The sequence below is a fragment of the Rissa tridactyla genome, chromosome 1 (assembly GCF_028500815.1).
Source record: "Rissa tridactyla isolate bRisTri1 chromosome 1, bRisTri1.patW.cur.20221130, whole genome shotgun sequence".
NCBI classification, from domain to species: domain Eukaryota; kingdom Metazoa; phylum Chordata; class Aves; order Charadriiformes; family Laridae; genus Rissa; species Rissa tridactyla.
The window spans coordinates 85355380-85369704 of record NC_071466.1 but is presented as its reverse complement, the minus strand read 5'-3'; the positions used below and the strand labels follow the sequence as shown (position 1 = coordinate 85369704).

Genomic DNA, 14325 nt, shown 5'->3' with positions numbered 1-14325 from the left:
AACTGTGAACTCAAGAAGAAAATACTACTTTCCTTTAAAAAGCACTGCAAAATCTTTTTGTGAGTCATCGCCATCAGCTGCAAGTTTAAATTCTGAAAAAATTATGAGAAAAAGGAAAATATGGTAAATGCTACTTCTGTACAGGAAATTGCACTTCAGGGCATGGGGATTATAGTAATTCAGATGCCAGTAGGTTAAGCATCAATCTGTAAGTGTTAGTTGTACCAGATTAATGAAGCATCTGTGGTGTTTGCCCAGATTCACTTTTCCTTTCAGCAATTTATCAATTGTAGCATTCTAGAACATAAAGGCTTAACAAATTCTGTTTATGCTTCTTTTTTTTTCACACTACTGTTGTCATCTATATTTATTTGAATGATGTTCCTCATTTCTGACATTTTCCCTGGGGCTTGAAGAGCAGGTGTTCAGATATAGCTCCAAGCTGTCAAAAATGAAACTGGCAATGATTTTAACAGATACAGCGATGAGGAAATACAAGGAAGTGGTAATTTTGAATAATTAATCACCACACAGGATTTGTTAGACTACATCATCATTACCCAAAGGAAATCTTAATTCAGATTTCATCATAAACACAAGATGGGATGGTGGTCATGGTGGGACTGATACTGGAAACCTGGATTTGAGTTCTCGTGTCCAAAGCATTTCTTTGCAAATCTAAGGAAACCACATTGGCTCTAAACCAAGATTGCTTTCGTTCCCTCTCCTGGGTTCAAAATTAGGGGCACACGTGCTCTAGAGAGACCGCTTAGATAGCCTGCTGTGGGAAGAGGACATCTTTACGTAGCATTCCTCCACCTCACCCTCCAGACTGTCTGGATAAAAATGATAGGTGGGATGAATCTTTATCACCTGCTTTCTCATCAAGCAGCAATGCTAATTTATTGCGTCGCTACTTCACAGTATACACACGTGTACTGGAATAAGAGATGTAACCTGTTATTTGTAGTTGGGTTTGTAACAGAAAGTACATACTCAACTATCGGTTCCTTCTGGTAAGTTCCAAGAGGCCAAGTCTTTTGACTAAAGAGAAAAGAGGCATGGTGGCTTAATCTTTTTTAATAAATAATAAAAAAAAAATATTCCTTGAATACTTTCAAGGAAATCACTGCTGCTTGCACTTCACACCATCAAGTATGGGCATAGCTCACGGGCGAATCAAGATGAACGAAACACATAATTTACCATCCTTCTAACAAGGTATTTTCAACAGGAAGCAAAACTTCCCAAATTATTTTGGGAAAAACTCCCAAGTGACAATAAAATAATGAATACATTCTACTGCTGACCACAGGACATGAAAGATAAACAGAAGTTACAGACATTTTTTTCAAGCTTTCCTGCATTTCAACCAACTCCAATACAGCGCTAATACAGCACAACCAATATGAAGAGAACTAAAATTGAACAGAGGAAGTATTATTAACAGATTGAGAGACCCTGAACTGACGTAAGGAAGAACGCAGCAGTCCTTTGGGTGGGCTACTGCTATACTTTGGACTATGGTGAAGACTACAATAACTGGCAACTGATAAATAGGGGGTTTTTTCCCCCTAAAGGCTTTTGGGTTTGGGACTTCATTATTAACTTCAGCAACCCCATCAGAACGAATTGCCTACTGCAATGTAAAAAACCAACAAGTGCTATTAGCTGCAATCATACAGCAATAATTGAGCACTCTTCAGCCGTTAGCCCAGCGCTTCTTTCAGTGTTTAGGAAAACAGAAGTGACTGAGCGCAAGCCAAGTAGGTGTAGGCTGGTGCTCCAGTCTTGTGAAGGAAGTAAACCAGGAGCTGAAACACTTGCTGGTAAAAAAATCTGTTAGCTGCTTAATCTTAGCTCATACAGCTCGGGGATTTCAGTTCTTCTGCTCTGAAGTAACAAAGCAGTAACTGCACACATCTACCCGGAAACTCCCTAAACCAGTCCCAGCCAAGGCCGGCACGTGGAACTTCACTCCCCTCCTCTACAAAGAAGGGAAAACTCTCACCACTGCCACGCTTCTGGAGAGGTGGATATTTTTGCACTTGTTTTTTCAAGCTGGGTCTATGCGCGCTACTGTAGGCATTCACTATGAAAGTGGCGAAAGAAAGAACGGCGAGGTCCAAACTGAAAAGCAGGACTGAAACGACCGATCACGCTGAAAGCGGGAGGTTACGCTTCTCACCGGCTGCAGGAAACGCAGAGCCAGGAGCTGCTGACGCTGAAGCGTGCCCAAGAAACCGGCGTACTGAACAGCATTGTGAACTTGAAACATTAACTTACAATCACTTACCTGTGTTAACACATACACGCTGTAATACCGGGTCAGTAATCCCTCAGTGAGCCATCTTCCAGGAACCAGGGAACAATAAGCCACGCACTTCAGAAACTGACTTGAAATGTCTTCTTTAACCTCAGAAAAGAGCATTCAACCTGCTCTTCCTGGCTAATTAGAACTGATTAGCTCCTCCTAAACTGATGCATGTACTGTAAATACAGACCTCTGCGTGTCTCGGATGCAATACCCTATGGAACTACTAAAAGATCGAAACCAGTGAATTCTGACAGCCACCTGTGATGTGTTTTGCAGAACAGCGTTGTTTGGTCAAATTTCAAATTTGTTCTATTATCCTTACTTGAATACAATAAAGCCATAAAAAAAACCCAGACTAACACTGTCCTTTATTAACAGAACAACATTTATACCCTTATGCTGCCAGTCCAACTGCACAGCAGTAAGAGAATTCCCAAGACAGTGACTTAAAATGCTCTCTACAAAACCCCACGCAGTCAGTATCTGCCATATAAACTAACATCTGGAAGAGGGGACAAACGTTTGAGAGAACCTGAATACAGACATTACAGACAAATCAGTTATGGTAGAGAATCGCTGACGAACTACAAAGGCAATTAAAACCCCCTCTTCCTGGCCCTGTTGCCCCCTGCCTCCTCATTTTACAATATGTCTAAAAAATACTATGCTTGTCTGTATCTGTTTTTCTAAAGAAGGGGGAGAATTCTTCAATATGTTAAAATATTACAATCAAGATTTTTTTTTTCAAATTAGCCCGCTCCAATGCACTTTTTCCTTAAGACTTAGTTTTTGCATCTAATTAAAAAAATCTCACTATGGCTGTGCCCTTATGCAAAAACTCCTGTTTTCACTATTAAAAAATATATACTTCCTGTGTAAAATAAACTTTTGCTGCTGTTTTGATATCTCTTTGAGCATTCAAATACACTGTAACATTAAACCAGTGCAAATAATTTTAGGGTTATCAACATCCTTGCCTGTGAGTGGCATCACTGGAACACCACCTTCTCCTACGGTCCAGAGCTATCCCACAGGAAGACTCTGGAACCAGAGAAGAGACAATAAAGCAATACCTATTAAAATACTACGAAAAGTCTTAAATTTAATCTTTTACTTAACAAAGTAAAAAACTGAGGCTAAGAATAGGGCACAAAAATTTGTTGCTAGGAAAAGAATATGTGCTCTTTGGGAGTATATACTGCTAATTTTTAGGATTACAAACACTGCTGTCTCTTAGTTATCTGTCAAAGCCAAGATTAACTGCTAATCGACGATGAGGGAAAGGAAAAATAAACCTTTAATCTTGATAGTTCATGTAATCAAATCCTATTTTGTGAATTGTCTAATTTCTAAAATGCCCCAGCTTTATAAGCTGAGTTTCACGTACCGTGAAAAAAACCCAAACCCAAATTGAACCCAATCTTTCGTCTGTTCTCTTGATTTTAGATATCATGTCAAATCACGCCACGGCTGTGCAAACTGTAAATTCAGTGAGTGTTTGACTCAAAACCTTCCAAAATGGACTGGCTGAAACCCATGTTTCCAAGGGTAAGCAAATAAAACCTGAACTGCTAAAACTGGAGACTGGGAAAATACTGACTGGTCACCATATTTTGTGATGACAGAAACAATGAAGTTCTCAGAGAAGAAAAATACCAAACAGACTACTGTCTATTTCTATTTAAGAACATATGTTGTTATTTTGCCTTTTTTTTTTTTTTGCTTACATGTATTTTTCCATTTACTGTGTGTTGTTTAAAGAACAGTTAGTTTTACCAATATACATATATTTGTATCGGGTGGATTTGTGTTATGTGTGCCATGGTGGTGTTTACATGCCAATACCATGTGCTACCTTATCATGTTAGGCACTCTGCCTAGGAATTTATGATCATCTATTTCACATTTGTGTCACAAGTATCGTCACAACTTCTATTAAACAACAGACTATGGGCCATTACCATATTGACCCCTCGTTCATATTCACTATCTGCAGACTAACAAGAGAACCAGAACCTCGGGAGATGTAGCTATTTTTAAAAGACTAAACATTCAAGACTACATATTTGCTCATATTTATTTTGTAACCGTATTTTTCTAAAACATATTAAAATAGAAAAGATGTTCATCTGATTCATCATACAAAGAAAATACCAACATAGTAATAAAATACTGAAAATATATGAAAGCACCAAAACATTAAAATATTCATATTGGCAAAGACTCTAAGAATATATTTCTTGCAATTTTACAGTAAAGTGCTATTCAATCCACTCAAATTAAGGAATCGGCATTTTAATAGCATGGTTATTACTACCTTAAGGTTACAAATTACTTCGTTACCTTCCTCAACAAGACAACAACCCATTTTTGTTGGAAGCAAGGCATTTGAGTTGCATGCACATGAAAATAACCTAAATAACACTTTCATAGTAAGCAGTGAACAATATGAATTGCTAACTCGTTAAGAAAACAAAATACCAAGAAGCAAACTGAACAGAAATGAGATTAGTGAAAAATTAAGAAAATGCAGATGTGGCAAAACATTGTATAAATTAAGAAAGGACAGAAGGCTCTGCACCAAACAGTTCTGTAGACCTGCCTTTTACATGGTAGTATTTTTAGTAATCATATTGCTGCTTTACCAGTTAATCAGTTTAGTAATGCATTTTTTCAAACTGCCCTTTTCTACTTCCCACAAATGATACTACATCTACAACACACTGGAAAGATACCGTAAGCAAAGAGACAGAAGCAAAGTATGACCTTTATTTTCCCTCAATTATCTCTTCTCGTCCATTGAAGCCAGCAGACAAAAACTAAATGACCTGTTACAAAGCCAATTTGTAGCAAAAATTAATTCCAGTAAAGAAATTATTTTATATTTTTAGACCTCATCAAGAGTGAAAATTTTAAATGTATGAAAGATACCATCAGTCTCCTCTTAAGTGTTTATAATTTTAATATACATATTTACAGCAATGAGTACAAAGAATCCTCGTTAGGGTAAGTTCTCACTAGCTTCATACACCATTTCTACAACAGTTTCTGAGAAATGGCAGATAGAACACTTTTATGATGCCTTCAACAATATTTAATCTTCCAACTTGGCTTGCTTTTTTCATAAATTCATCTGTAATTTAAGCATATTGCACATCTCAGAATGAGTTCTCACACTGGCTATTTATTAGCCTTTTTATGAACCAATAATAGGCCATCAAAAGTCAACTCTCACACTCCTCCAATTTGAATAAGAGTTGCTTTCAAAAAAAAAAGGAAAGAATATAAAGAATAGGAATAGTGTCTCATCATAATTATTTCATTACTATCTTTGGAATCAAACAAGGGTTATATTCCTGGTCAATATGGTTGTGTGTCTGTTATTCGGTAGGAAATATTTACAACTTTGCATTCAGGAAAAGCACAAAACCAAGGAATTTAACCAATGAAAGCAATGAGCCTGAATTACCAAAATAATTACTAACAACAAATATCTTCCTTTATATGTGCACATACATAGATTACATAAAAAAAATCTGCCCAAACTACATAATTTCTGTAAATTTTCCTGAATGAACAAGTTAACCTTTATAATACACTGAAATTGACTGCTTGCACCTTCTACAAGAGTAATTCAGCATGTAAGAATGAATACGATGGAAAGGAATGAAATATTGTATTTGAAGTAGTTGAATAGAGAAGAAAAAAAACATAAATAGTTTTAAATTATGTTGTTGTATTTGGTTTCCTCCTTCAGTAGTATTTATGGAATTGTACAGTGAAAATAGGTCCTAGCTCTAACACCTTCTCATGAACTGTTCTAAGCGTCAATTTTCAGTAACTTCCTTTGTCGGTCATTTGTTTCTTCTTTTTTTTTCAGCAAGTTGTATCATCGTTCATTGTTGTGGGCTCACAAACCTCATTTTGGCTGTTCCAAAATCCAAGTGCACCATGATAGGCAGCCCAGTGCAAAGCAATTCCTTTTAGCTTCTCTGGGTATACACCAGGTAGAAGCAGAAGGCAACGACAGTAACTGACAGTATTGATAAAACAGCTGACAACTGCTGGAACCAGAGGCAGCGATCAATCTGCTCTTGAAGTCTTTTATTAATTTGCAGTAAATGAGTCAGCTGAAAATAGAAATAGTTTCATTAAATTATAATAACTAAACTAGTAACTATAAGCACAGTAAAAAAAAAAAAAAAAAAGACTTCTCTTAGCGATACCTTTTCTATCACTACCTACGTTAGGAATCTGTTCCGCTAAAGAGGCTTTGAATCTTAGGAGTTATAGGTTATGGATAGCCTATATTGTCGATATCAAGCAGGTGACATCTTTACACTAGGAAGCACAATACCCCAGATGTGTAATATACATAAAAGGAATTAGCAAACTGCACCGAAAGTAGTATTTTGTTATACTGTTACCATTTAACAAAATAACTAAATCATTATCACTGATTTAGTTACTTTCAATTGCTGAGCTTTTCAAATAGTATAATTCATGAAGTACCACGGAGGTTTAGTACAAATTCTTTTCATCTCTATCATATTTTATAATTTTGTTCCATATTCAGCACAAAGGAATACACTATTACCTGTATATGTAAATCTTCGTTGGTTTTTGCTGGAATATGAAATGCGTTCTCTTTTAACGTCAGAGAAGAAGGCTTACTACTTTCTACAACATGACACCTCAGCCTGTGAAAGAGATAAAGAATATGCACCAAAACCCATAAATTTAATATAACTTTGTATAATTATTAGTAAACAGTCCATCTAACAATTATTATATGCACTTTATCATCTGTTCTGGTTGATTACTTTTCTAAACGACTGTTGCAATGATAGTCTGAAAAGGCTTCCTCGGTCCACTAATTACATTTTGACACATTTTGACAAAAAAAGCAAGATCAAAATTACCTGCGTCCTCAGTTAAAATATATCTTCATCATTTTAAATTCATAGCACAGGATGCACTGGATTATTTTGTCAAATACTTACTACCAGAGATGCAGCAATCTGTTGAGCAGCAAAGAAAATCTAAAGGTTTTCTTTCTGTTTTAAACCTTAGTGACAACATTCTTCACCGAGTCCACTTCTTCCACAGTTGAAAACACAGGAACAGAATTTTGTAGGAGTGGAATCCTACGCCATTTATAAAATACAGAGCAGAAGCTGCTCTGATGCAAGTCAATTAGTGTGGGAATACATTTATTTGCTAAAGAAATGGTTAAATTGAGGCGGCGGTATTTTTCTATTTTAAGGGAAGAGAAATGCTAAAACTTCTCTGGCAAGACAAAACAAAAAAAGGGACAAATAGCTGTAATAAAATCTAAGTAGATTCCTCAGATGAAGTACTTGCACATATAGTATTAAAGAGACAATAATTATATTCTCCACTACTTATAATCTAGTTTTAACAAAAAGCAAAGGTCAGTTTTGATTCATAAGTAATATACATACATAGCACACTTTGCAGGTGATAAATTTAATGTATAAAATAATCTGTCCCTATTGTTTCAGGCTCTGTCTTAAAAAAAATCCAATATTTATGCAAGGAAGCTTGAGGTCACTCACATGATGTAGATGATGTTTAATAGGGAAGTCAGGGATAAACATTTGAAGCAAAGATAGAGCAAGACTTAGGCATCAAGTCTCAAAAATACTTTTTCCATGTTAATTTTGGCCATGGGGAGGTAAAGGCAGCTCCAACCCCCCCCCCCCAAACCAAACCCCCCCCAAACCCTAGGAACAATCTAAAGTAAAAATACAGCCAAATTACTTTTTTTTTTTTTAAAGATGAAACAGCATCTCGATATCATGGCTCTAAGGCTTCTAGAGGAAATAAAACTACAAGGAACTTTTCCTAGAAATGTACAGTGATACAACTAGATGTGTGAATAGATGAGAGAGAAGAGTAAGAAGAGTAATGGGTATATATAAAAGAGTGTACGGGAAAATGTATTTTCCTAGTATTATTTGATTTTCAAGACTCGCCTGGATGCAGCCCTGAGTAATGTGCTCTAGGCAATCCTGCTTCAGCAGGGGAGTTGGACTAGATCATCTCTAGAGGTCCCTTCCAACTCTGAAGATTCTGTGATTCTGTGATTTTTTCACCATTAAATATGGAAAACACACATAGGAACATGTGATAGGTTTTACAGAAATTTTCTATAAAATTATGATTTTTCCCTAGCAGAAAGGGGATATTTCTTAATATAGTCTAGAAAACAGTTTTATATTTGTTATGTCTTCTTTCCTTGCTTGTTTCTTTTTAGAAAAATCAAGGACCACATTCTTATTAAAAAAAAAAATATATATATATATACTGTCTGTGTGTATTGTCACATCCATTCACACTTTTTCCACTTAACTCTTAACCAGCACAAGAACAACAACAATAAAAAGAAGAGCATGTGCAGAATACTATGACATTTTATGCATTCAAAACACGTCTAATCACTTAAACCAGTGCAGACGCCTCAGCAACATACTTCAGTCAGTAAGCACACAACTGGGTTTGGAGAATTCTTCACTGATTATAATATGCAAGTACTATAGAACAGCTAAATGATAATCGCTAAAAAAAGCCCTGTCAACAGAAATCCATATGCTCACCTATGTTCCATCACTTTGGTCCTAGGGACTTCTTTCCAAAACTGAGTCAGTTCTGGTATACCTGCTCCAGAAGACTGGTCCATTTCTGCTGCCATTATAAGGAAACGATCCTGCAGAGAAGCTGCAAAACCTGCCCTCGAAGGAAGAAAAAAGCAAAAGTGTGCTTGGATAAAATGACAATAATAAAAAGCGTATAGAAGCATTTTTTTAACGTAAGTGTTTTAAAATGACAGCTTGTTTATTGCAGGACATTGGACACTGACTTATAAGAAATAAAAATAATGAAATCATTCTCTTAAGCTCAACAATGTTGATTACAGTTTTCCCAAAATTTTACAGTTGCATTTTAACAGTTCTAGTTTCGTCCGAACGAGTCACACACAAGGACAAGCCACAATTTTGTAAAGAATGCATTCTCCAGCAAATTCACCTGTCCTTGCAACAATTGTAGGAAACTAATTTACTGCAGATAAACTCCCACTGTAACAGAGCACAAGTGAGACAGCTGCCACTGCAACTTTTGTTTTTTAAGACAAGAAGCAGAATGGGTTGCAGACAACAGTTGCTTATGCCTAAGTGGAGTAGTAAATCAGTACAGGCAGTTACTCAAATGCTGTCTGATATCCATGTGTTTTTACAAATAGTAACACCCTCATACAAGAGTCAGGTAGACATGGGTGTCAGTCAGTCTTACACCCCAGCAAGCACACACAAAGGTTAGTATCTAGAGCAGTCAGCCTGTTAATAAAACTTGTCCAGACTTCTTAAAAATTCTACTGTAAGATTTTACTTACCACCGTGAAGAGAGACTATTATATCCAACGATGTGCCAGGTTCACAACTGCTGTTACTGGGTTTAACTCTGTATTTTTCAGGAGCAGTTGTTCTCACCTATAAAGAAAAAATACCAAACAAGCATATAGTAAATGCATTCACAAATATGACTGTTTCATAATCTCCCTCACTCTGTAATAACTATAATCACCAAAAGCTTAAACATTAAGACACAGTAATACATATACTCTTTAAAATATTTTATTTTGTAGGACTAATCTGACACTGGTATTTCTCTTCTTCCTCCCTCTCAACCACTTCTATCTTTTCTAGCACGCGCTATTTTTCTCTCTTATATACATGCTTAAAAAGAGCCAAGAATATCAAATGGATTATGTTAAAATTCTTCATATGAAAGTATGGAAACTTTTAGTTAGTTTTGTGTGCAGAGAACACAAAAGATGTGGTGAAAAAACGAATCAAGACACAAGTCAACTCTATTTCTGAAGCAAACATGACTGCATTCGTTCCTTTGACGGTGCCATTTGCAGATGGAGCTGCATCACTTTGGAGCATTAGCAACTTGTTCCCAGCTAAGACTTAAAAAAGAGAAAAATTCTAAAAAGATTACTTTTCAATGCTCAAGCCTTTCTTTTTTTCAGGAAGTATTAGACTCTCACTAAAGAATTAACTATCACCATAGCTCTCTTCCAGTCAGTGCTCCGAAGATTTGTCTTACTGATTATCCCCTTTTGGGCGGTACATAATAGGCATAAATTCAGCCGTATGTCTTTGATCTGCTTCAAACATCACTACAGAATAAAAAATTTAGACTGAAAAGCGGGTTTAATAGTATTTCTTCCTCCTTACCGAAACCAAGAAAAAGTTACACATTTAGTAAAGTAAACCAGGTAACACATAAAATACTTTCTTACCTTAAAAGCCACTATGTTTTTAGTGACATTTGTGAGAACTATCAAACATTTTTTCTCTCCAGTTTCTTTGGATCCAAAATATAGTTCTTCTGCTGGGCTAATAAGAAATTTAAGAAGAATTAGTTTCTTGAAATTATCTTTAAAACACATCACAGAAAAAAACCCATCCACACCTCCAGGAAAATAAAATACTTTCAACCCTGCAGCTACAGTCACTTTTAACAGTTTTTCATCAAAAAAAGCTGTGAAAACAAAATGCAGAAATTTTGTAGTGAAGCTCAGGGTTGACTCATGACCACAAGTGGACCTGGCTGCCTCAGCTGACTTCTGCCCTTGACTTCTTCCATCTGGAAGAGTGTGGCCATCTGCAACAGCAGGAATAGCCAACAGAAATACACAGTCACTTCAGCCACTGCATCTTACAGAGGTATGTTATGGGAAAGCATCATTAATTTTAACTTATGCTAACATTAAAGAGTATAAGGCGTGACAGACACCCCATACATCTATCCTTGTAATGGGTATAGTGCACACATAAGAGGAGCTGTCAGGTACCTGCAAGTGGCAGTCAGTTCCACCACTACAGCTAAATTCACTTGTACTTATGAGTCAGTCTTCACATACTTCTGGTGACACATGCATAAATAAAGTTATTGCTTGTTTTTAATATTCTTGTGCGATTAGGAGAGTCATGCATGAAACCATTTAACCAATATCAAAGTAACACAACTCATTTCGGAATAAACATTCAAATGAACACTACTAGGCAAAAAGTAGGGCATGCTCATATACCACAAGTTCAGAGAAAACTCAAGTGAAAAAGTGTTCTCTTTCAATACGTCACATTAGGAGCACACAAAGAACTACCATACTATGCAGTACTACAGAACTGCATATCGTTTTGACAGAAAGCCTTTTTAAAAAAACGTGTTACATATTTTTCCCTTCTACCCTTTTCAGAATGCCGATTTCATGTTAGTTTGACCTCCTCCTCCAAAGACCTCTCATCGTACCCATCCTTCTCTCCTCTCTCACTTAAACAAACCAGCGTATTAGCTGAGAAGAAAAATCCCTGGTGCTGTAGGGCAAGTCTGAACACCCATGCTAAAAGAGCAGTCTGACAGTGACTCTGTGTGGGGTGCCTATATTTTACAATGCATTACACAGTCCACACAACAAGATTTTTTTTTTCTTTTTGGTGGGGAGAAGCTAAGTGACACAGAAAGCAAGAAACTGATGGGTTTAAAACAGATTAACAGGGTAACTGTATCCCCTTCTCCTATCAGTTTTTTTTTTTTTCCTGTTCCCAAATTCTCAACTTAAATAACCACCAACAGTAGGGAAAGGAAGGATTGTAGTTACAAAGTATTTTGGTTATCTTAATACTGTACTATTGCAGCTGTGTGTTACACCAATTGCAAGATGAACCACGAATGAGACAGGAAAGCATTAACTAGCATCAAAACAAGCCACACAAAGAGCTCAAGGAAATATTCTGCTAGAGCCTGATCTTTCTTGTTCCACCACCATCTGCAGCTACTGACCCAAAAAAAACCTAAATAAAAAGAAACGGGGCTTGAGGGCCACTACTGTATGCCTGTTGTCTGTGAAATCAATCAGATCCATAGTGTTGGATGCGGGTGGTACGTAGTTTTTGGGAGGGTGGGGTGTTTTATTTTAAATGAACGTGGACGCTTTTCAATTTTTACAGAAACACTACTTTCTTTACTCTGATGTGCGTGGGGTAACCATTTCAGCTTCTACTAGAAATTCTCATCTCAACATACATCACAACATGAGCTAGGCTTCTGCCAGGCAGTGCAAGTAAACTGCTGCTTTTTACCTTACCAAATATATTCACTTGTCGAGAAGGAAGGCCAATAAAGACCAGTCTTTCACAGTAAGGTATACAAGGCAAACACAAACATGGTCTAAACCAGGAAGAGGCAGATGACCAGTGAGTGTGATTACAGATACGAGAAACAGAAGAGCACCAAGTACCAAGCTTTGGTCACACACGAGAGCCAACAACTACTAAGCAGCAGACAGGTAAGGAATCTCTCTGCCTGCAGGGCTTCAAGGAGGCCTCACCGAGTCTTCAGCAGCCACAGTTCAAAAGGCACAGAAAGGCTGCCGGTTCTTGGCAATTTCATGGTGCCAGAGCTGCTATGGCTCAGGTTCCTGGTCAGGCTCTAGGGTGCTCCCTTCACAGGGCAATGCTGGCATCAGCAAGAATACAAGCTAATTATGCTGGCAGAGCTTATAGTGTTTGAGACAGGTGCCTGTGACTAGTTAAAGAGGCACTATGTATTCTCAGTTCAATAAATTTCAGTTCAGTGTCCTGAGAAAGATTCCAGGCAAATAAAAACTAGTTCTAGCTTCTATAGAGTTAGAATATTAATAAACAGCAACAACTGTGCATACTCTCAAGAGTTTACTTTAAAAAAAAAAAAAAACACAACAAAACACAAACAAACAGCAAGGACAACGGAGACACCAGAATTTTATTTTCCATGACGACAAGACTACAAGTATTAGCACACCTCTATACTTGACTAAGTTTACTCTTTCATGTAATTTACATGAACTCATAGAATCACAGATTGGTTTGGGTTGGAAGGGACCTTAAAAATCATCTAGTTCCAAACCCACTGCCCTGGGCAGGGACACTTCCCATGAGACCAGGCTGCTCAAAGCCCCATCCAGCCTGGCCTTGAACACTTCCAGAGATGGGGCATCCACTGAAGTGAGACTGATCGGCCTGTAGTTCCCTGTGTCTTCCTTTTTTCCCCTTTTTAAAAATGGGGGTTATGTTTCCCCTTCCCAGTCAGTGGGAACTTCAACAGACTACCACAACTTCTCAAATATGATGGATAGTGGTTTGGCAGCTTCATCTGTCGGTTCCCTCAAGACTCGCGGGTGAATCTCATCAGGTCCCATGGACTTGTGCACTTCCAGGTTCCTCAGCTTCAAACCTGATCTTCTCCTACAGAGGATAGTTCCTCATTCTCCCAGTCCCTGACTTTGCATTCTGTGACTTGGGCGGTTTGGGAGAGCCCTTACCAGTGAAGACTGAGGCAAAAAAGTCATTGTGTACCTCAGCCTTCTCCATATTCCAGGTGAACAGGTCTCCTGTTTCCTTCCAGAGAGGGCCTACATTTCTCCTAGTCTTCCTTTTATCACTGACATACCTACAGAAGTTTTTCTTGTTGCCCTTGACTTCCCTAGCCAGATTTAACTCTATCTGGGCTTTAGCTTTCCTAGTGTGATCCCTGGCTGCTCAGACAATTTCTCTGAAACTCCAACACTTCTATTTCACTGGTAGAACTTGAAATATTTCAAGAGAAAAAAAAGGTAGTTTTGTGTGGGGTTTTTGGTTGGTGTATTATTATTTTTTTTTCAATTTTATTTTATTTTTAAGAAGTGGATGGAAGAACACAGCTTCTTTTGTCTTGGGGACAGAAAATTTTACGCATTGTTTGAAACATCATAATTCTGCAGTCTATGCCTTTGACCTACCATATTAGAAATTCAGTCTATACAGAGGAGGTTTTTGCACATAACGGACTATAAAAATAATTTTAATTTCAAAATCAGGAAAATATCACATATAAAATATTTTTGATGCTAATGAGCATGTCATTATTCAAATTCATTCCAGAACTAATTCAGTACAGCA

General features: G+C 37.2%; 1 protein-coding gene across 1 annotated transcript in view; it reads right to left on the bottom strand.

Moving 5' to 3' along the window:
- Positions 1 to 4382: 4382 nt before the first annotated feature.
- MOSPD2 (motile sperm domain containing 2) overlaps positions 4383 to 14325 on the bottom strand; it is a 38840-nt gene continuing 28897 nt past the window's right edge. The window contains exons 11-15 of the mRNA XM_054213703.1: positions 10647 to 10743; positions 9732 to 9828; positions 8938 to 9067; positions 6915 to 7017; positions 4383 to 6447 (exon numbers count right to left, since the gene is read on the bottom strand). Coding sequence (XP_054069678.1) covers positions 6301 to 6447; positions 6915 to 7017; positions 8938 to 9067; positions 9732 to 9828; positions 10647 to 10743 — 574 coding nt within the window. The 3' untranslated portion in view covers positions 4383 to 6300. The remainder of the gene's footprint in view (positions 6448 to 6914; positions 7018 to 8937; positions 9068 to 9731; positions 9829 to 10646; positions 10744 to 14325) is intronic.